General features: G+C 44.4%; 1 protein-coding gene across 2 annotated transcripts in view; it reads left to right on the top strand.

Moving 5' to 3' along the window:
• The window catches only part of sbf1 (SET binding factor 1), an 87,418-nt gene that overhangs the window by 27,414 nt on the left and 36,925 nt on the right, over positions 1-23,079 (top strand). For both annotated transcript variants that reach the window (XM_080022382.1, XM_080022381.1), the window contains exons 5-14: positions 220-330; positions 10,495-10,600; positions 11,388-11,520; positions 12,824-12,932; positions 14,606-14,719; positions 18,157-18,234; positions 19,177-19,290; positions 20,375-20,503; positions 22,206-22,304; positions 22,758-22,974. In XM_080022382.1, the coding sequence (XP_079878508.1) occupies positions 220-330; positions 10,495-10,600; positions 11,388-11,520; positions 12,824-12,932; positions 14,606-14,719; positions 18,157-18,234; positions 19,177-19,290; positions 20,375-20,503; positions 22,206-22,304; positions 22,758-22,974 (1,210 nt within the window). The remainder of the gene's footprint in view (positions 1-219; positions 331-10,494; positions 10,601-11,387; positions 11,521-12,823; positions 12,933-14,605; positions 14,720-18,156; positions 18,235-19,176; positions 19,291-20,374; positions 20,504-22,205; positions 22,305-22,757; positions 22,975-23,079) is intronic.

Here is a 23,079-nt window from a genome sequence, read left to right as displayed (position 1 = left end):
AATATAGCGGATGTTTTCAATTAGAAAATTATATTTCTGTACTGAACTCAGTAATTGGTAATGCAGGTCAAATGTATTTATTGTGTATTTATTTATTTTATGTAGGTGTTTTATATATTATCGGTTTCACATTCTCAACATCTTAACTGTTGCTCACTGCTGTAGTAGGTAGAAACACTGTAATTGACCTCTGATTCTCTCCTGTCTCCGTGGTTACAGAACTGTTTGGGGCTGATCTACACAGTGCACGCCGACAGCTTGTCGGTTCCCTTGGAAACGGTGATCGGGAATCTCCTCACCTGTGTCATCCCCATCGCAGGAGGCTCCCAGGTAAACGCACACGCACACACACAGACACACGCACACACACACACACACCCATACTGGTATCAAAGCAAGGACCCGTGTTTCTGGTGTACTTCTTAACCAAAAAATAGTAAATTCGGAGACCGGTGACTTGTGGACTTATTGGAAAGCACTGGAATCCTAACCACTGGGCTGTGTGTCGAAATTGGATAACTTCACACTATTAACTGAATAACGGAAATGGAAATTTGTATTATTTTTTATACATTGGTATTGTTATTACTATTGATTTTCAAGTTTCATCAACCAGGTTCAAATCCTACGTACATCAACTCCACCCCTTGACGCTGCATGATGTTGTGTTGTGAAGTGACGTTACCTCTACTTTAAAATCCAAGTTATTGCTCCGCTATGTCGGTGTTCATGCGGTAACCGCTCTCAGATTTATTTTTATTTTGGTACAGATTGCTTCTCATGTGATGTAGAACTGGGCCTTATGCAGTCCCTCAAGGATTTCACATTTCTGCGTCGCACAATTCGAGGCAAAATAAACCCGTTGGCGCCAATTATGCGAGCGCTCGCAGTATCGACCACACGTTGTTGCGCCCAAAAGGGTACACTCAAAAGTGAGTTTGTCATTTGGACCCATTACTGCGCTGTTGCCGGGGAGAATGCCCCGATGCAACCACACGTCAACAAACTTTTAAGGCCTGCAAGCGAGCGATGGGAACTCCGGCTCTTTTTAGTGAGCCGGCTCATTTGGCTCTGCCCGGCAATAAGAGCCGCTCTTTCAGCTCCCAAACGCCTCTTCGCTCAGCACCAATTCTGGCTTTTATGATTCAGCTAAATGTTTTGACTTATGATCGGTATGTGTGCACATATATACCACTTAAATTATTCAATGTATGCCATGAATGCCATCATTTCACATTATGTTTGGTCGTTGGTGTTACCAAAGTGGGCCGTTTCTGGATTGATTTAACAAATCCACCGTGGGATCACCCTGTTATTCCGTCTTGTATTCATTTAAATATTAAATACAGCGGCTCTCTTGGTTCACTTAGAGGAGCTGGCTTCACTGCGATCAGCGGGTTCACGCGGCAAGGAGATGGCGGCTGATTGTTGATGCACTTAAAACGTTTAAAATTGTTTTTGTATTGTGTATCCTGCTTAAAAGGGGACTAGAACTGAGCACGTACTACCTTTTTTCCAACCCCTGACCCTGCTTCACGTGAGATTAACATTGCAACACGCAGAATTTCGGGAAAGCTGCCACAAAATCGAGTGTTTCTCACCGCGTAAATCACAGGAAAAAAGTCACAAAATCCTGGAGGGACTGGATATGGAATAATTTTTCCATCAAAATTATCATGATAATCTGCGACTTGTGAACCACATTGGTGTGTGTGTGTGTGTGTGTGTGTGTGTGTGTGTGTGTGTGTGTGTGTGTGTGTGTGTGTGTGTGTGTGTGTGTGTGTGTGTGTGTGTGTGTGTGTATATATATATGTTTATATATATATATATATATATATATATATATATATATATATATATATATATGGGGATATCTGCTTCTGTATTCAAAGTCCAGTTCATCTCACCAAACTCAATGGTGACTTAGATAAGATTCAGACAAAAAAATGTTTTTAAAATAAAAATATATCAGACGTTACATTGTGTATGGTGATACGGGGATGCTTTTATTTTGATACAGTACCACTCGGTTGAAGTGTTTTCTGTTCCTCACGCTCGTGATGCAGTGGAAATCCTGCACAAAGTTATCACTTGTACAAGCTTTAGTCTATAGGTGTGTGTGTGTGTGTGTGTGTGTGTGTGTGTGTGTGTGTGTGTGTGTGTGTGTGTGTGTGTGTGTGTGTGTGTGTGTGTGTGTGTGTGTGTGTGTGTGTGTGTGTGTGGTGTCATTGGGAGGAAATCCTGGAAGGTTTTTTTCCCTTCCATCGTTTTGGATTGAGTTGCTTTTCTGCTACGTTACTTGTAATGTGTAGATGTGATTCCCTGGTTCATTTGGGCCTTTTTCGTTTATTTTTCCCTTGTCCCGTTTGGGGGAAGGTGTCATTTAAATGTTTTAATTTGGTTTATTAGTATCGGGTTTATTTTTTCCCCCAGTACTTTTTTTTTTGTTTTACCAGTTCCTGTTATGACTTCCACTGTATCTCAGTCAATCAGAATAGACTAAATGTAAATGAACACATTTAAAACAGCATCCAACATGCTAAGCAGACATCACATAAAGATTTTGAATTCAGAAGCAGATATAAGAAAGATTTTGAATTCCTGAGCAGATATCTTCATCGAGATTTTGTATTCAGAAGCAGATATCATAATAAAGATTTTGAATTCCTAAGCAGACATGGTGATGAATACCCCTGTATGTGCCTTCCTAGCGTAACGCTGCTATTTCCCCGCTCTGCGCTGCTTCCTGTGTGTTACAGAGAAACACGTCCCTACTTTGTAGTTTAGACTCGGTTCCTCAGGCCACGGCCTGTGACTGGCTGCTGGGCTGCCTCAAGGTAACCACTCTGCCATCTCTCCATTTCACTGAGGATGATTCATTAACTTTTTTTTTTTTTTTTTTACGTATTTGTACTTTTTTTTCGCCCCCCCGACGAATGCCGTCTTTGTAGTCGTCATTTCACGTGGTTTGCAGCGCTCCGTGGTTTCTGTTCCCTGCTGCTTGGTGTGCTTTGTCACTTTACATTCTTACCATGACCTTGCTGCTGATTTCAGGTAGGTTTTTTTTGGGCTCATTTCTCTCATCAGAGACTGAATTTTCTTTTGCAGCGATTTACTGTTAAGTGTTTATACAATGTTTCAAGTACAATTTATTCAAGATTCAAGGTGCTTTGTTTGTCACACGCAGTCATACAAGCACGATGCAGTGAATGTGTGTGTGTGTGAGTAGTGCGAACTTTGAAGGCTGTGCAAAACAAAGTAGAAAAAAAAGTGTGTGTGTATATATATATATATATATATATAAACATAAACTAAATCTGAAAAAATATATGAAACCACAATACATCTGTGAATAAAGTAATATTAATGCATGTACAGTAGGTAAAAGTGTATACTGTATCTTAACAGGGAATAATTATGTTGCATATGTTGAATTGACAAAAAACTCCTTTGTGTACACACACACACACGCACGCACGCACACACACAGTTCGGGGCCTCACCATATGGGATGGCAGATGGCCTGGTAGTAGGCAGCCCACCGTCAGAATGAGGAGCAGATCTAATCAGTATTAACACTCAGCAAGCACCAGCGTGTATATACTGTGTGTGTGTGTGTGTGTGTGTGTGTGTGTGTGTGTGTGTGTGTGTGTGTGTGTGTGTGTGTGTGTGTGTGTGTGTATATATATATATATATATATACATTCTAGAGTATATATACAGTATATATGTGTGTATATATTATGTGTATATTATACACAGAAAATTGATTGCTGGTTTATCGATTAAATTGTGAATCATTAATAATATTTTCCACAATTATTGCTGAAAATATTCAAATACAATGAAAAAAAAATACAAAAATAAAAGGTGTGATGTACCAGTGATATTATTTGACCTATTGTGATGTCATAACCGCGGAGCTCATCTGATAACGTGACAGTTACTGTGAAATGACAGCAGGCACCGTTTGCTGCTCCTGCGACGCAGCCGAACCTCAGAATGAGCTTTAACCCAAAACACTTTTCATACGTCTGAGGCTGAAGAACCTGATCAACTCTTATCTCTTTTTCTCTCTTCCTGTCTCGCTCTCCCTGTCCCGTGGCCTCCCCCTCACTTCTCCCCCGTCTCTCTTTCTCTCTCCTCCCTTCTGTCTCCCTCTCTTTTACCCCCATCTCGCTCTCTCTCTGCCTCCTTCCTCTGCTCTCTCTCTCCATCCCTCTTGCTGTCTTGCCGCTCACTCCCTTTCTCTCCCTCCTTCTCTCTCTCGCTCTCTCTCTGGAAATCAGTTTCCTCTGCCTCTCGACAGTCGAGGACAAACAGTTCCCCGCCGTACTGAGCTTAAACAGCGAAGGCCACTTCAAAACATTTTAACGCGCGCGCGCGCGCACACACACACACACACACACACACACACACACACCCCAAAGTCCAACCACATGTCAGTCCAATGAAGTGTTGACTCTGTTGTCAACAATACACACACACACACACACACAGATACTTTTACAATAGGAAACTGCAATTATCCTTACTGCCAGGTGTTCTGTGTTTATTACACATCACACAACATTTCACAGTTTTCCTCAGCTTGTCCAAGGCTGTGTGTGTGTGTGTGTGTGTGTGTGTGTGTGTGTGTGTGTGTGTGTGTGTGTGTGTGTGTGTGTGTGTGTGTGTGTGTGTGTGTGTGTGTGTGTGTGTGTGTGTGTGTGTGTGTGTGTGTGCGCTGAAGTAATCGCCAGGTGTCTTTTTCATTGACAACCAATTTGGCTGTATATCCAAACGATGTTATTGTGGTTTTAGACACGTCAGATTTTGTCGCTGTTCAAAACACTACAACCGCACTATTAAAAGAACCCACAAGTCACACCAGTTGTGTGGCTCTCAAGCTCTCACAAGGAACACGGTGTTGAAATGCTGTCACATGGGCGCTAGCACATTAAAAATAGATCAAAACACACTGCAACTGAGCGCTTCTAGGGGGTAGAAGAGGATGGTCTTCTGGGATGGTCTGTTTGGATGGTCTGGTGAGATGGTCTGGTGGGATGGTCTGGTCAAAGAGCAAAACCATGACGGCCATGTGTTAAAGAAGGTATGCACCCTAGTATAATAATAATAATGATAATACATGTGTTATTGTAAGTAACTTTATGATTATTTATTACTGGGAACTCCTAATGACTCTCGACCTCTCCTGAATCCCACTGCAGATAGGAGTAGAATCCTTGGTTTGGACAGTTCATAAAGTGCTTTTCACTCCTACTCTTAAAAGTTGGACCAAACTTGTGTCTAACCCTGAGACTTTTGAGGCAGTAAGGACCGATTTCCTACTGAGACACATGATTATTACGGGTCCAGCACAGCTGGCAGCAACCCTCGTCAGCTATCTGCCCGAGCTTCAGAATGACCCTGGCGTTGCTGGTTCCTTGGCAGGAATGTGCCGCACTGTAGTGTCCTTGAGCAAAGCAGGAAATCCTAATGCAGCTCCCCGGGTGTTGTTCTGGAAGCTCTGCGGTGGAAAAGGGAGACACAGTGTTGATTTAGCGAAGAGGTTAAAGGTTTGGACAGTTCAAGTCTGGCTGACGTTCTGCACTTCTCTCCCAAGATAATCTCTCCCCAGTTAACCAGAAAGGACATTCCAGCTCGAGGACACTGTGTCATGACTCTCTAAACGGAGAGCGTTTCATTTGCCCCCAAACACTGAGGATAACATATTAAACCAACCAGGCGAAGGCCCCTGGAGGAGAGAGCAGGGGAAGGCCAAAATAGATTGAGAGCTTCAAAAGTTGTACAGTTTTGTGTCACTGGCACGTTCTCCGCCCCTGGTTGGAAGGCGGGTGTTGGAATGGGTTGGGTTCCAGCGTGGTTTCCATAGAGGAGCCAGGGTCGCTGGTGTGTTCTCTGTCCCTGGTGTCCTCGGTACGTCCTTCAGAACCTCCAGGTTTAAGGTTGAAGGCTGGGTTGTCGGGGTGGGTTGGGTTCCAGCGTGGTTTGGGTAGTGCAACCGGGGTCGCCCGCAGGTCCTTGGGGTCCTCTCCGCCCCTGGTGTCCTCAGTGTGTCCTACAGGACCGACGGCAGCAGTGCAGGTTTAAGGCTGAACGGCAGCTGGGCTCCAGGAACCAGGCTCGGTTTTCGCGTTCTGTTTTCACTTTGTTGCCAATCCTATTGTGGTTTAAAATTGCTTGGATGCTTACAGTAAACCATATTGTTTAAATGTGTTTTCTATTTCAAGTGGAACAATTCGGCTAGGGGGAGGCTATAATGGAAAAATTGCGCAGTTGATGCAAATGGTCAAGATGACAAACAGTGAACCGAGCATAATAGAAATTAATTAGAAAGGCATAGCTAAATAAGAAGCAAAACATCAAATCAAAACATTCCGTAGCAAATTTCAGTGTCTATGTAGTTGAGTGCTTCAGCTTAAATGCAGTAGGTGGTTATTCCCACATTGGGTTCCTTTATGGAGAAGTTCTGTATGGAGTCTGTTCCCACATGAGATGACTGTTCTGGATACAGTATGTAATGGGTTAGGGTTTGTACCGTACATTATGTCCAGTGTTGATGTCATCGTTTGGACAATCTGTCGGCAACGGACGCACAATCTGAATGGGTTTAGTTTTTTTTCCTGGCTCTCAGAGACCAGCCCTTCGGTTTCTACCTCCCCGTCTCCACGCCCCTCCCGGACGGACTCGGTTCCCTCCGCTGACGGAGCGGGGACGGGGCCCCCCGCCCCCGGGCGCAGTAACCCTCACCCAGAGTTATTAAATCAGCGTGATAATTTTCAACCTGTCCTGCACTGCCTCCGGAGAAGGAACGTTCTCCACCTGTTCTACCTCTCCCTGTCCGCTCGCTCCCTCTAGCCCCGCCCTGCGGTGCAGCCGGCGGGCAAGCCAAGCGTACTCTAAGCACTTCATACTTCTCCAACTGACATACACCATGTAGCGCCCTCCGCCGTCCCTAACTCTAAAAGACACGTCTAGGGTCTGGGTGGCATTTTTAAGAAGAAAAATAACAAGAAAGAAGAAGAAGAAAACAGCTGAGCTCCACGGTTCGCATCGGACTCGCTTTTTTTTTTTTTTTCTCCAGAATGTTTTTGTTTCTCCCACCTCTACTTTACGCGCTTGTCCCGGCAAAGTTACTGCTGCCATTCCCATGCACTTCCATTCGCAGTCGTGTCGCCGTTTTCCCGTAAATGGTCCCAGGTCGAAAGTGGGGAAATTTACGGAACGACTTTTACAAGATTGTCATCGGCTCCTGTTCCCACATTACTCCAATATGGAACATAGCCAGTGGATTACAGGGCTTTCAGCGCAAGTGGGAAAGGGGCTTAAATATCACTTGGAACCAATATCTTAATTAAAGGGTTTTTTGTGTGTGTGTGTGTGTGCGTTTGCGCGTGTGTGTGTGTGTGCGTTTGCGCGTGTGCGTGTGTTGTGGTGTAATGAACTAAATTCCACACATTGCAAACCATTCATTCGTCTTCCTACTCGGCTTCCGGGGCTGCGGCTGCAGAAGGAAACGCTCAGCTTGCTGTTCATTTATTTGGCGTGCGTGTGTCATGCATCGGGGCTGTCGCCTTCATCCTTTATTATTTATGCAACTGTTGTCTTGCAGCTTGTGCCGATGTTCAGTGGTGGAAAGTAATGAAGTAAAAGTACTTTGTTTCTGTACTCAAGAACGCTTTTCAAGTGTCTGTACTTACTTTAGGAGACTTTTGACTCTAGACGTTTGATACTTGAATTACATTTAAGAGTGAGTTCTTTAACTTGTGTATTTTTCCTTAAGTAGAAATGTCAATGTGGTACATTTACTTTTACTAGAGTACTTTTGTGGTCAGGGTTTCTTTTTTAATGTTTTTTTTTACTCAGTCTTTCTTCCACCGTTGCCAATGTTATTGTACTTGTGTTGTCATGCTAACGTCTTATCTGCAGATTTCTGTCCAGTTTGGGCTGCGACCTCAGTCCCTGTGTCTCTAACCCGTGTTCTATCCTGTGTGTGTGTGTGTGTGTGTGTGTGTGTGTGTGTGTGTGTGTGTGTGTGTGTGTGTGTGTGTGTGTGTGTGTGTGTGTGTGTGTGTGTGTGTATTTTTTCCCCCTCTGCGGGTGTGTTTGTGTAGCCTGGCCAGGAAGAGAGAGAGGAGAGTTTGGTACGCCGGTCCGACTATGTCCTCCTCCCCCAAACCCACCAATCAGCGCTTAGCGTTCCCTAGATTTACTTCCTGATTCCTCTTGGCTCTAACCCCCCCCCCCCCCCCCCCCCCCCCATCCCTCAGCCGATCCATAAACCCGTCTCGCCCAAGAAAACCATTCAAACTGCTTCCAACAAACAAACTGTTCAGTATCTGCAGAAAACCAACGGCTGATCGTTGACATTCAGAGGCCTTCTGACCTTCACCGTTGTTATTGTCTGTTTTTCCATTCACTTCCACTTCCAATGCCATCGTTTGTTTTTTTTATCTTAAATTAATTCCACAAAGTCCATCGATTGACTCATTGAAACTCGTTGAGTCGTAAGAAAACCCAAACAAACAAAATAAAAGGTGATGTTTGCGCTGCCTCGCTTGGCCAGGTCTTCCTTCTTCATCTCCATGGGAACCTCCTGGCCAAATAAAGGCTGAATTAAAAACCTTAAACCTTGCCTTATCAATTCGGACCGGGTTAAAATTGATGACACATGACAGGCCAGGGTTGTTTACGCTCTGCCGAGGATGCAGCTCTGTCTGCAGCAGGACAAATCAAAACCCCGATACAGTGCAATTGTTTAATTTCAATTTCTGAATCAATTGGAAAATTTTAATATCAACACCACCAGTCACAAATTAATTGAAATATTTTATTTCTACTTTTGACTTTTAAAGTTTGAATTTGCTCTGGGAAATGATTTGGTAATGCTTGCCGATGATTTAATAGTTTATCGAAATTCTCATACTGTTTAAAATGTCAATATAACATAATATAATCAGTATGGAATTGTCGTGAGCCATCCCATTAATGCCAGATTGAATGCACATTGAGTCAAATCCTTGACCTCTGTAACAAAAATAGTGAGATCCTGTTGCATAACCAGTCCTAAAAATTTAACAAAACAAAAGTTTTGTAAAATGTGATGTAATGCATATTTCTGTAAAAGTCAGAGGTTGGTTAATGAGTATTGATTTGCCAACGGCTCTGAGATCCCCCTCAGTACACACTCAGCCCGACCGGAATTTGGGGCAATTTGCAATTTGAAGCACTCTGACATCCATTACAGCTCCGGGTTCTAATGCCGCATGTGGTTTATTCAAGACCATTCAAGACCCAAAGCTTTCACAGTCCACATCGGCAGAAAAAAAGTGCTTTCAGACGGGAAGTGCAGTAGAATTATTTATCAATTGTAATTTTCTTCTGGAAAATGACGTTTATATTAATTTGTATGAGTTAACATTTAGAAAAACCTTTATTTCTGTCTGCATGTCTATGCAGGCTGAAAATAGTTCTTTTGGCACGAGATGCAGAATAAAGTTTGCCTTTTTAATCGTACGTGCAAGTCGTCTATTTGTCATGACAATGATTAGGAGTATGTTTTTTTCCCGTCGACATTTCGAAGCCCATGCGCAGGAAACAGCCGCCACCCTTGTTTGCTGTGAGTGGCAAACTGAACCTGGAGTTTTGAAACATGTCCTTGATAGTTGTTAAACTTGAGGATTAGGGAGCCGGGAAGTGATTGAAACGCGCAAAAAGCGTCTGCCCAACGTGCGCGGGGCGTGGTCAGAACCCTGTTGTCACACCATCACAAAGACCCCCCTGTGCAGGAAAACCGGTACAGCCCTCGTGCTGGAAATCATAACGTCATTAAATACAACTTAGACTTATAATGTCCACCTGTTGCAAAAGAGACATTTATTGGAGTTAAAAAATTGGGACACAAAAATTTGGGTAGACAGTGAATTCATACTCAATTGATGAGAAACACACAAAACTGACAACGTCCCTTCCATTTGGACGGAAATGTATAGTTGTGGAATCGTAAATCCATTTTTACAGCGAAAGAATTGAAATAATTGCGATCCGACAATTGTGTAACAATCGGGACATCTGTCGCGTGAGGGAAGATGAGAAGGTTGACGCGGCGTCAGACCAACCGTCCCTCCCCTCGCCGACTCACCCGCACCGCTTTCAACTCTGATCCCCGCCCATGTGCCACGCCCCGCCGCCTCGTTTGGTATTTTTCCCGATCACCAAGGCGGACGGGCACGGTGGGCGGGTGGCGTTGATTTGTTGTCAGGTGGTTGCCGTGGCGTCCCGCTCCACTCCATTGTTTTCCTGATTGGCTGGAATGGCTCCCCCCCCCCCCCCCCCCCGTCGCTTCTAACGTACCTGCTAAGCCCTCCGCTGCCGAATCACCCACAGCCGTGATTAAACCCACCTGCAAAGCCCGTTCTTCTGAGAGGAGGCAGTGACGTTTTGGTTTCCCCCTCTCTCTCTCTCTCTCTCTCTCTCTCTCTCTCTCTGCAGAGGACTATAACGCTAGGTGCGGGCGATCGACAGGTCATCCAAACCCCGATCAACGACTCCCTGCCGGTCAGCGGCAGCAGCGTGGCCCAGCTCTTCAGGCAGCTCGGTACGACCCATGACCAACGGAAATTCACTCTCTCAATTTTATTGCCAAAAATATTTGAATACAATTTAAAAAAATAATAATAATAATAAATAAAAATTTAAAAAAAGATGCATCCCGACCCTGGCGGGGCCGACTGTATGTCAATGCGTTTTACTGAAACATCACATCGTCATCCCTGTACGTGAACTGGAACTCCATTGACAATATTTCCTAAAACTTATAAAGACTCCGGTATCGACGTTTGCAGAAGTTTTCAAAATTCCAGCGAAGCGAAGCCCGGTGCTTACACCGCCACCCTGAGGGCCAGCTAACGTGGTCCTTAAAGAGTGTTAAAAAAAAAAAAATGTCCGTCTTGGATAGGGATCTGTGAGGTCTTAGTGTCAACATGAACACATTGTCCGAGTTCATTTATGTCTCTTGTGTTCAAGATGAGTTTGATGAGTCTGACGTTCAAAAACCCTGAACCCAGCGCTCACCTTACACTGAGCTGTTCATGTTTCCTGATGAGGAGAACCACAAATCACTTCCTACCTAACTTACACTGATGGATGAATAGACAGACAGACAGACAGACAGACAGAGAGATAGATAGATGGAGAAGATAGAGGTGCTGACAAACAGACGGACGGATCGACAGACAGCGGACGGGTGGTCAGATAGATAGATAGGAAGGTAGGCAGAAAGACGGACGGACAGAGAGACAGACAGATAGAACGATGTGTGGAGCCTGTATCGTCGCCGCCGCCTGAACGGGGCGTTCCCACGCCGCTCCACTGTTCCTCCCCAGGGATCGTCAACGTTCTGTACCTGTTCTGCGCGGCGCTGACGGAGCACAAGATCCTCTTCCTGTCCAGCAGCTACCAGCGGCTGACGGACGCCTGCCGCGGCCTGCTCGCCATCATGTTCCCCCTCAAGTACAGGTGAGGGGAGTCATGTATGTCGTGCTCAGTAAATTGAGGCGTGGCAGCAGCCGAACGGGCAACATGAAGTGCGGAGGGATGCTCGGGTCACGCCGCCGGGGGGCTCTCGTCGCCCGGTCTCAGTGCCCCCGGCTTTTGTGGCTGCCTTTCCATATTTGATATACATTTTATAGATAGGTGGCGCCGTGTATACTTATGAAACAAAATGGTGTAGCTGTTTACTTAGCAAAATAAATAACCTTAAAGAAAGTCCATTACTACGGTTTTCATGTTTACACTGATTGCAGTGATCTGGGCGTCCATTTCCCCTGGATCCAACGCCATCGAGGGCGTGTCTGCCCCCTGTTGGCTATCGCCCAGCGCTGCTCATTCGCATAAAGCTGAAACTTTCCTCGTCGCCGTAAAAGGCTGTGAGCCGGTCGTAGCCCTGCAGCTGGACCGTACCTTAAGCGTATACACACTTTGAGGAGTACTGAGAACTATGTGTTTACACTCCGTCTTAAAGTTCTACGGCAACGGGATTTTCAGGCCCCTGTGAAGGCCAGGCGGGAGTTAACCGTTATACTGGAGAAACTCATCGCTTTTTGGGAACATTTCATTTAATTCAAAAAATGAGTTTATATTTGTCTTTATTTGCCTTTGGGATCGGACCTTTATTCATTTATTAATTTGTTAATTTGTTTGTTTTTTTTGTTTGTTTTCAAAATTTATTTATTTATTTAGAGAAAATTCAATCAGTGAATCAGCTTGATTTTAAAATGTAAAATTGTGTTTAACCTTTATTTAAGCAGTTTATCCACAATGAGATTGAATCATTTTTTACATTATAACATCCAACAACATTAAAAACAATTGTGGAAAGGAAATACTCATGTTGCCTATATTGCTTTATACTGACCTTTAAACTCAATTGATCACATTTAAGTTGACATACGTTTTACTTAGAAACTGGACCTCAGTTGGTCCCATTGATACTGAGAACACGAAGGAATAGACAGTAGGTGGTTTGCTGCAGGTTTTTTTATTGTTTTTTTACTAAGTCTTTCTTCCACCGCTGCCAATGTTATTGTACCTGTGTTGTCATGCTAACGTCTTATCTGCAGATTTCTGTCCAGTTTGGGCTGCGACCTCAGTCCCTGTGTCTCTAACGTGTGTGTGTGTGTGTGTGTGTGTGTGTGTGTGTGTGTGTGTGTGTGTGTGTGTGTGTGTGTGTGTGTGTGTGTGTGTGTGTGTGTGTGTGTGTGTGTGTGTGTGTGTGTGTGTGTGTGTGCGCGTTCGTTTGTTTGTTCGTTCGGGTGGGCAGCTTCACCTACGTCCCCATCCTCCCGGGGAAGCTGCTGGAGGTCCTCAGCACGCCCACCCCCTTCATCATCGGAGTCAACTCCTTCTTCCGCTCCGAGACGCAGGAACTGGTGGGTGTGAGATCATCACAACGAGATAAGGCAAACGTTGTGTTGACAGGAACAATAACATCCCTAATTATTATACATACAGTTATTAATAGTAATTATTATATATACAGACAGACAGACAGACGGGTGGATGGATGATGGATAGATTTTTGGACAGACAGACAGATAGATAGACTGCAATAATAACAAACTATAATAAAAATATAAAATATATCTGGGGGAAAAGTGAAATACACAATCAACCTAACAGTTAAAATCTGGCAGGATAATGGAAAATAAACCTTAAGAATTAAGAAGGTAAAAACATGAGGGATTTAAGCAATGAAACCAGCATGGCAATAAACCTAAAAAAAACTAAAATGAACAGTTAACATACACAATTCTGGTTGTTGTACAAATGTGTTTTTATTATTATTATTATTTTTTATGTATCTGTTTCTAATGTAGCACGATAGGTACATGTGAACAAAGCAGTAATGATATTTAAATAGAAATGATAATAAAACGGTGTTCAGACCAGTGTTGAGCATAACAGTAAGCACATGAATGATGATGGGATGTCACACATGAGGATTCATATGTAATGCTGCAGGCGAAGGCTAAGCCACAGGTTGAATACACTGGAGCTGATCTGACTCTATGACCCCTCCGATCCTTCATCTGAAAACATGTATTTAATTTTCCCTTTAGAACTACATAACGCTTTTATCAAGGCAGAAAACGAGTCTCTTCTATGTTTTTAGTTATTGCATTCTAACCGCAAATTTGTCTTGAAAAAGATAAATATATATTAATGATTCATAAAAGTCATAAAATATAATTCATATGATATATTCTTCTATTCTTCTATAGAATATGAGATAATAAGAGATACTACATTGTTAGGATGCATTACTGTAACATGTCCTTTTGTTCGGGTGCGTCACAGTAATACATATTTTCATAGAAAAGTACAGAAGAAAACCCACTAAATATTATAGTTAAATACAACAAAATGCGCCGTGGTGACGGTGTCCTGTAAGGACCAGCCGCTCACAGGGACGCGTCCGCCCCCGTCGGGTCCGGGGAATCGCCCCGGGCAGAAAAAAAGAGTCGTTCGTTTCGAGTCGCGCCTGAAGAGCCGTGAACTGCGAGTCGCACCATGAGCATGACGAATCAAACTCTAAATAACTGCGGAGGATGAAATCAATTTGGACGGTGATAAAAGGGCTTCTGGCATAACTCATGTTGAATGTGACATGAATGTTTACACTCTGCATTCCACCAAAATAAATGATTTCACAGAAGTTAATTATTGTTATGGTCAACACTTTGCATTCCTCTGCCAAAGTAAATCGTTTGGAGGGAGTCAGGCTAATAGATTCTCTGGAAATCCACAGTTTGCATTCTTCTGCCCAAAATGCGTCACTTTAACAGAACGATATGATTCTCGTGAGAATTGCGTTCACAACTCGGGAGCCGAAGCTTCTCTCATTCCTACGCTTGCGGTTCAGGAAGTCCTCCCTGGCTTCCCCCGCACGTTACACCCACCGAACCAAACGGACCAAGAATGAGAGAATAGAACGACTTTTTTTTTTTTAACTGAGCGACTTGGCGAGAACCGGCTTGCAAAAAAACCCCCAATAGTAATTGGCTCGAACCTTTCACCGAAGCGCTTTTTCCGTCTCTCCCAGCTGGACGTGATCATCGCCGATCTGGATGGCGGCACGGTGACCATGCCGGAGTGCGTCCACATCTCGCTGCTGCCCGAGCCCCTGCTCCAGCAGACCCAGACGGCTATTTCCATGGTAACCGCCTCCTCACCTCTCCCACAATGCAACGCTATCTCTTACGTGTACACACACACACACACACACACACACACACACACACTCACACACACACACTCGGTTCTGAATATTTGAAACGTTTTCATTACTCATTTTCTGCACTGTGGATATGCTGCTAGCAGCTGCTTCCTCGCTCTCTCTTCTCTCTGACAGCGAGAAAACACACCGCTGCGGAGCCCACACAGCCCCGCCTCCACCCACTCACTCGCTGTCCTCACTCGTCTCATTCCCTCCGGTTTGTGATGGTGTCGGCCACCGTCTTTGAAAGCAAACAGCAGGAGTGGTGTTTGAGGCAGAACGTAAACCTAACTCAGAGAATCGAACTGGAGTTATTCTTTGTCCCTCAGGCAGCGCTGCGCCGTGCGCGCGCTCCCGTGGCGATTCTACCGTCTATTCAATTTAGATCTATTTACTTTTGTCTGTTCCATAACTTGTATGACACAACATTTTAAACACAACACGGTTCTTTTTAGTTTACATTAAATAAGGGAACAGATTGGGCGTCCCGATCGCGGACATCCACTCCCTCGATGCCCAGTCACGCTTAAAAACAACCGCCACACATAAAAAGGGCACCATGGACATCAAGGGGCATGTGCTGGGGCACCCTGGAAAAACCCATATCGACCACTTAACTGTAGCTAGACGAGCTGCCTAAGTTTCCATTTAGTGATTTGACGAGTGAGTGAGTGGATTTTAAATGGAAAATCAATGTGGAAAAAGACCAGGCTTCTGACATGAGTCATTTTGAATGTGACTGATTCATAATTCAATGATTTTTATTTTTTTTTTGTCAGAATTCCATCCACTCCATTATGTCTGTTCTCCACGTCTCCAAAGACTCATTGGCCAATTCTCTCTCTCAAAAAAAGCCAATCTTTTAATCATTCCAGCAAATGGGCTTTTTTTTGTTGCGCAAACCTTCTTTGTCGTGAAGGAAGGGTTTAACCATGGTCGTTACAAAATACAGTGTTTATATCCTGCTTGCTAATTCACCTGATTCACCATTATGTCATTCTCACTTCCCCGAAATAGCAGCCTCAGCTTTTATCTTCCCCTCACGTCCACAGTGGCACATGATGTATTTGTTTAGTGTGATTGTAGACATCAATAGTGATAATGTGATCACTGTGAACTCAGCAATAATAAGTATATATATGCTGTTATTATTATTATTATTATTATTATTATTATTATCATCTTCTATACGGCTAGTCTACCATACTATGTATGTATTATTCCATATAATTATCATACTATACTGTATAACATGCTACACTATTATTCACTATAATTATAATTATATATAATTCTATGCACTATATATATATATATATATATATATATATATATATATATATATATATATATATGATATATCTATGATATACAACATATAATAAAATAATGAAATTTAAAATTGATAAAAAAATATATATATATTAAAAACTAGAATATGAAAATATATGTAAGACATATAATATAATAACATAATATTTTTGATATATTTGATACATTAAATATAAAATATGCCCACATTGGCCCAACAGGTTAACATAGTCAGCTGTACAAGTGCTGCTCCCTGTTGACGTTCTGTTCATTTGTACATACTGTATATTTTATTAAATGAATCATTTATCACTTTGACTGGCACTGCTGTGTAATTTCTCTGCTGTTGTAACACCTGAATCCACCCCCCGCGATCAGTCAAGTCTTATCTTATCTCACTTCATTTGAAGTATGAGACCACACCTTCCTCGTCTGGTTACAGGACCTGGCAAGCGCCGGAGCGGAGGAGCACTCGCGGTCCCCCCGTGTGTGTACAAAAACAAAACGGCGGAGGGAATCTTCCAAGCCACGTTGTGGGAACTTTTTGTTTGGGGAGAGGCAGGGTTGGCTTGGTACCGACCGCTCAGTCATGCTGGATGTTTGTTTGGACTGTGGTGAAACACGGGGAATTGTGGAATCCCATGTTCTCCTCACACATGATGCATACATAGTTTTTATATAAATATATACAGAGAGCGGGAGAGGGAGAGTATGTATTATGTATTATGTGTGTGTGTGTGTGTGTGTGTGTGTGTGTGTGTGGGTGTGTGTGTGTGTGTCTGTATATATATATATATATATAGAGAGAGAGAGAGAGAGAGAGAGAGAGAGAGAGAGAGAGAGAGAGAGAGAGAGAGAGGTATGTTTATATACAAAGAGAGAGACTGAGGTATACATACAGGGTTATAGAAATGGAGAAATGCTTTGGTGACTATAACCCGATTGACTGAGCTGCATGAGATGAGAAAACAGTGGAAACAGTTTTTGCTTTGCTGGTCGCAGTCCCTCCCTCCCTCGCTCGCTCGCTCGTCCTGGAGGTTTGTGCGTTTTCCATTCCTTGTCCTGGTTTGAGTTCCTGGTTTGGGCTCCGATATCGCCTTTTCCTCCCTGGGAAACTGCAGTTGGATAAACGCCTTGTTATACAAGCGAATAGCTCACTTTGCTGAGAGCCAGCACGAATAATTGTGTGTGTGTGTTATTTTCTCTGGCTGTGTGTGTGTGTGTGTGTGTGTGTGTGTGTGTGTGTGTGTGTGTGTGTGTGTGTGTGTGTGTGTGTGTGTGTGTGTGTGTGTGTGTGTGTGTGTGTGTGCGTGGTAGCTGGTGTAGTCCCGTCCTTGCTCTGCTCCTCATGCAGAGTTCTTGCGTTTCCGTCTGGTCTCCCATCGGCTTGTTTCTGTCTGGCGCCAGTCCTGGAAGAGCGTGACTCCGACTGGATGCGTCCTGACCCCATTTGTCAAAGAAAAGGGAGGCGGAACAAAGGCCAGGTGGACCCGGGGTTTCCCTGTCCATCCGCAGCAGATCATTTGCAAAGTTGGGAGAGGAAAAAAAATGACAGTGGGGCTTTTGTACGGTAGAGGGTGGTTAATTGGTCAAATAATGTGGAATAAGTTTCTCTGGCGGCGGCATAAGGTTCCCCGGTGGCAGAAGGTTGTAGAGACCCTGAGGTTGTAGATTGATCCTTGTTGCTACGCGTCGCCAACGAGTCTGTTTTCAATGAGCTTGCGTTGTCGAAAGTTATCAACTACAGCCGGCTAATCTTGCTTTTTTTTTTATGTCGCATAGTGTTTGGCAGAAATATGTCCATCCAAACCTTTTCTACCCATTTCCTGTTTCTGAGCATTTGAGGATAGTACCTGAGCTACCTAATGTTCCCGTATGAGGAGCTATTTCAATGCTGTCCACTTACCATTGACCATATTTTGACACCCTCAGTACATTACGTTTGAGTAGTCTTGACTTTCATGCTAAAAACTGCCACTGATATGATATTGGAAGTCGGTCGATTGATCTGCACAAAGGTCTAGGTCCAGGTTATAAATGGCGGCTCTGTGTTTTGGTCGTTCTAGGTGTTGGACCCAGAGCTGGAGATTGCCGACAACGCTTTTCCACCATCTTCAATGCAACCATCTGCCCTGAAGATCCAGGTAAGAGAGCTACCTAACGGCCGGGGCCAAGTGGACCTTTCCCAGCCACGGGCATCTCTTTTGGGCTCTCATTCTGGTTAGACACTTTAGAAGGTCAACAATCCTGTTTTGGCCCCTCAGGCTGGTCAGGAGCTTTTGAAGGTCAACAATCCAGTTTTGGGGCCCTCAGGCTGTTCAGGAGCTTAAGAAGGTCTACATTTCTGTTTTGGCCCCTCAGGCTGGTCAGGAGCTTTAGAAGGTCTACAATCCTGTTTTGGCCCCTCAGGCCGGTTTGAAGCTTGAGAACGTTTACAATCCTGTGGGGAGCACAGTTAGTAATTCTCAGTTGCCTGCTTTGAATTGCCCTGGCTTGAAGCCTGTTTCTCTTTCACAAATATGATCCTCCAATCCACACAATGTTGATTAACCGCCGGAGGTATCCGCTCCACCCTTGCCGCCACCGTGAAGCCACTCGACGTAGTTTACCAAAGCCGATCCATCACTGACAGCAGCTGTCAAACAAGTCAGTTGTGAGTTGTACGAAGAAGTTGCCGCGAGAAGCAATCTGCCTCGTCGTCACACCGGACCACAGGATTGGTCTGTTGTAAAAGTTCTTCTTCCTGGAAAGAGCTCTCTGAAGACTCCTGAAATGAGAATCGCTTGCTCCCTCTTTTAGCCGCACGGGGGTTGTTTCCTCCGGGGATCCTCTCGCATGTGACTGACTGGTGTCGCGGCGTGTCTTGGGTCTCGCTTGTGAACGGCTTCTTGATCGTCCCCAAACAGACAATCTTCAGACAATTCCCAAGCCCAAACAGACAATTCAATCTCCCTCTCGATCGCTGATTGAGGTGTTGGTTGTTTCAGATAGGTCCCCTTTGAAACTCGGGTTGCGGGTTTTCAACGAAATAAAAAGAAACCTGAAAATGTGGGACGGGTTGTCATTTGTCTGTCTGCCCGTTTCAGGACAAGGAGATCCGCGGGATATTCCTGTGGCTGTTCGCCCGACTGTTCCAGGGCTATCGCTGGTGTCTACACATCATCCGCATCCACCCAGAGCCAGTGATCCGCTTCCATAAGGTATAATGCACATAAAACATACAACACTGACCGCGCCAGTAGTTGCTTATTCTTAACTTTCTTAAAATTGCTTAGAGGCGTCAGACTCTAGAAACGGTTTCTAAGATGTTGAAAAGGGACATTATGAGTGACTGAATGGATATGGAAAGGCCTCGGCGTGTATAACCACGAAACATTAAGCTTTAAGTAAGTAAGTGGTAAGCGAGTAAAATGCCACCTTTCAAGAACAAAAGTCACAAAGTGCCGAACAACAGCACAGAACAGTCAAGAGTACAATAGATAAGGCACGTATTTACAACATAAAACAGCCGGTTCAACAGAAACACACGTCATGTGCTCATCTCACTCAGTCGAATGCCTGCCCATACAAGCAGGTTACGGGGCTGGTAAAAATGAAAAGGCTACATTTTCGGCAGCTCTTATGCGAAAAGGAAGGCTGTTCCACTATCTGGAGAACCAGCGAGGCATAGGCCAGGTCGCCGCTTGTTGATCTGAAGACCTAAGAGACCTACCGGTCGGGTTTGGGGGTTAGAATTCATGTATGCTAGCCCCTGGCCACGCAGTGCTTTATATGTCATCAATAAAGAATGTAAAGCGATCCTGAATTTGACAGGGAGCAAATGGCTGTCAGGGCCGATGACTAGAACCTCAGTTTTGTCAAGTGTTTCGTTGAACAACATTGTTTAACTAGCCCACTAACCCACCTGACTGATTGGTGTAAATGACCAAATGCAGATATAGGTTAAAAAAAACAACTTAACTTTAACTAAAAACTTACTTTAAACTTCACCGTTATATCATTTCTAAGGCGTCAGCAGCATTGGAGAATGTCCAATCGTGACTGTTTGGATCCTAGTTCCACTGTTATCGCCCGTACCACAGAAGAGACCCTGAATCAGAACCAACAATAAAAATGTGCTCTGATTTGGGCTCCCAGAGACTAAATCAAATGGGGTCCGGGGCCTAATGACGATGAAACTGAGGATCCTCAATATGGAAAAGGGTTTAGAACCACCTCCTTTGAAGTCATAAAGAGTAACTTTCCCAAAACACTGGCGGTTGTTTATTGCTATTTTCTTCCCAGGCTGCCTTCCTGGGTCAGAGGGCGCTGTCGGAGGACGACTTCCTGATGAAGGTTCTTGACGGCATGGCGTTCGCTGGCTTCGTGTCGGAGAGGGGGCCCCCGTACCGAGCCACCGACCTGTTCGACGACGTGAGTCCCGCCGCAGCACACACTGGAATATGCCATTTAGCGTCGTTAACGCGTTGTTGGCGGCTGCTGTTCCGCCGGATCTCACAATTCCCTTCCCTTTCGGTACAAAGGCTCGAGATTTGATTCAATATGAATTTATTGACATTTTCTATAGAATGACAATTTTGCTTGCAACTTTCAGTTTCACCGTCTGGCAGAATATTTCATGAAACAAATTATTCTATTATTCACTTTTTTTCTAGTTTCTCCACCGGACATCCAGCTGTACACATGCAATTGGTCATTATTAAATTGTTCAGCCATGCATCTGTATTGAAAAATCCTCAAAATGTTCATTGAGTGGTCACTATGTTATTATTAGCACTAACTAGTGCTCTAATAGTTGTGAGAATCTCATTACTGTATTTTCATTCAGTTGTGTTGCTGATATGTGACCTTGAACTACTTTATTGTAAAAAAGCATGGCCATTTTGTGTTTGAAGAAACAAATGAGAGTGAAAACCTGCATTGAAATGATCTGGAGGCCGTGACTGCTTCATATGAAACTACTCTGTATCATGACCCCCAGTCTTAAGGTGGAGGTACACTTAAAAAGAAGTAGTGAAAATTTGTTTTTGACCGAAAAGACGTCTTCAGAACAAGATCAGAACAGCTTGACACGGTGGTCTGGGTTCTTGGTGTGTTCTCAGCGCAAGCCCCGGAGGCAAACTTTGTCTTTGGTCCTTGCATCGCTCTGAGAGCTCCCCTTGTCGCGGTTGGTCCAAATGCCGCCCCCTGCCACGACGCACGGCAGGGGACGGACTTCAACCTCCTTTTCCTGCTTCAACAAGCTTGTTTTTATTCCCAAGCCGCAACATTCGGAGCACGTTTTGATCAAAACCGTATTTCCTCAAATATAAACTGATAAACGAGGCTGAATCTGAGTGTGTGCATGTGTGTGTTTGTGGGTGTGTTTTTCTTCTCCGGCACTGCGCCTCCTGTGTCTTATCCTTTGTTTCTTATTTTAGATCTTTTTGTTTTTGTTTGTTTGTACTTGTATGATGCAAACATTTTAAACCCAGCTGAAGGGACGTTTGGCCTTGGATCAGGACAGTGGGTTGCGTAATGCAGCGAAAGCGATCCTCGGTCCACTGTGCGTCCCGTGTGTCCGAACAAAAAAATAATAATGCCAGTTTATTTGAGATGTGTTTATTTTGAGGAGCACGGCGCCCAGACAGCAGTGGAGGTAAATAAAAGCATGCTCACTATTTGAGGAAATATGGCTACTGTCGATAAATGACATTGAGCTTGATTTCACTATTTTTTTAGGGTTTTTTTTCTCATCTTTATGTAAAGCAAAGCCACTCCCACCTCCTCTCGCTCTGGAGTTTGTGCTGCTTGTACCACACAGCTCTCATTGAGTTCTTACTGAGTTCTCATTGAGTTCTCATCTAGTTCTTACGGAGTTCTCATTGAGTTCTGACTGAGTTCTTACTGAGTTCTTATTGGCTTCTCATTGACTTCTTATTGAGTGTCCTGCTGACGTTGTTCTGGGACATGTTCTCCGGTGGTGTACCTCCTGCTTTAAAAATGAATGGATTTTGGGTCAATGTATTCCTGTTGCATGCCTTTGAGAGCCACTGCCTGTGAAATTAACCTCACCGGCAGAAAGCTTGTGGATGAGGAAAGGTGACGTGAGCGCCCTACTTCCTGTGTCCCGCAGCTGATAGCCAATCAGGTGGAGCGGGTCCGCCAGGAGGAGGCGTGTCCACAGAAAGTCATGAACCACGTCAAGGAGTTGGCCGAGCAGCTCTTCAAAAACGTACGGATCATCGTAGATCGCCCTCTACCTATACTCTACTCTACCTCTACTCTACCTCTATTCTACCTCTACTCTACCTTCACCTCTACTCTACCTTCCTCTACTCTGCCCCCTTTACCTATACTCTACTCTACCTCCTTCTACTCTACCTCTACTCTACTCTACCTTCCTCTACTCTGCCTCTACTCTACCTCCTTCTACTCTACCTCCTTCTACTCTACCTCTACTCTACCTCCTTCTACTCTACCTCCTTCTACTCTACCTCTACTCTACCTCCTTCTACTCTACCTCTGTCTGGTTATCTTTTCCTGTTTACATTTCTTTTACTCAGGTCACTTTCTTTTCCACTTTCCTCAATTCCGTTCTGTCTGTACCTCTTTTCACGTTTTTCTTTTTCCCCTCTTTCTTTCATTGCTTTGTTTTGAATCGCCCTCCCCCTCTCCGTCCCTCCAGGAGAACCCCTACCCGGTGGTGGCCATGCACAAGGTGCAGCGTCCGTCAGAGGGCTCCGCCGGGCAGGACGCCCCCGGGCAGCAGCGGCCCCCGTTCCCTCCGCTGGACGACGTCACGGTACAGCTCTTCATTGACCACGCCGCCGCCAAGCTCAAGAGCGCCCCGCCGGTGGTCAAGGCCGAGATGAAGGGCATGGTGCCCTCCGGACCCCCCCTGGGTGAGGGTGAATGAACAGAATAAAATACATTCATTCAAATTGATTTGACTTATTCAAAGATTAATTCATGTTATAAGAAATGGGGAGAAATGTTTGCCATAAAAT

The sequence above is a fragment of the Zeus faber genome (genome assembly GCF_960531495.2).
Source record: "Zeus faber genome assembly, chromosome: 21".
Taxonomy (NCBI): domain Eukaryota; kingdom Metazoa; phylum Chordata; class Actinopteri; order Zeiformes; family Zeidae; genus Zeus; species Zeus faber.
Note: the sequence above shows the minus strand (reverse complement) of the source record. Positions and strands in the feature narration are given on the sequence as shown.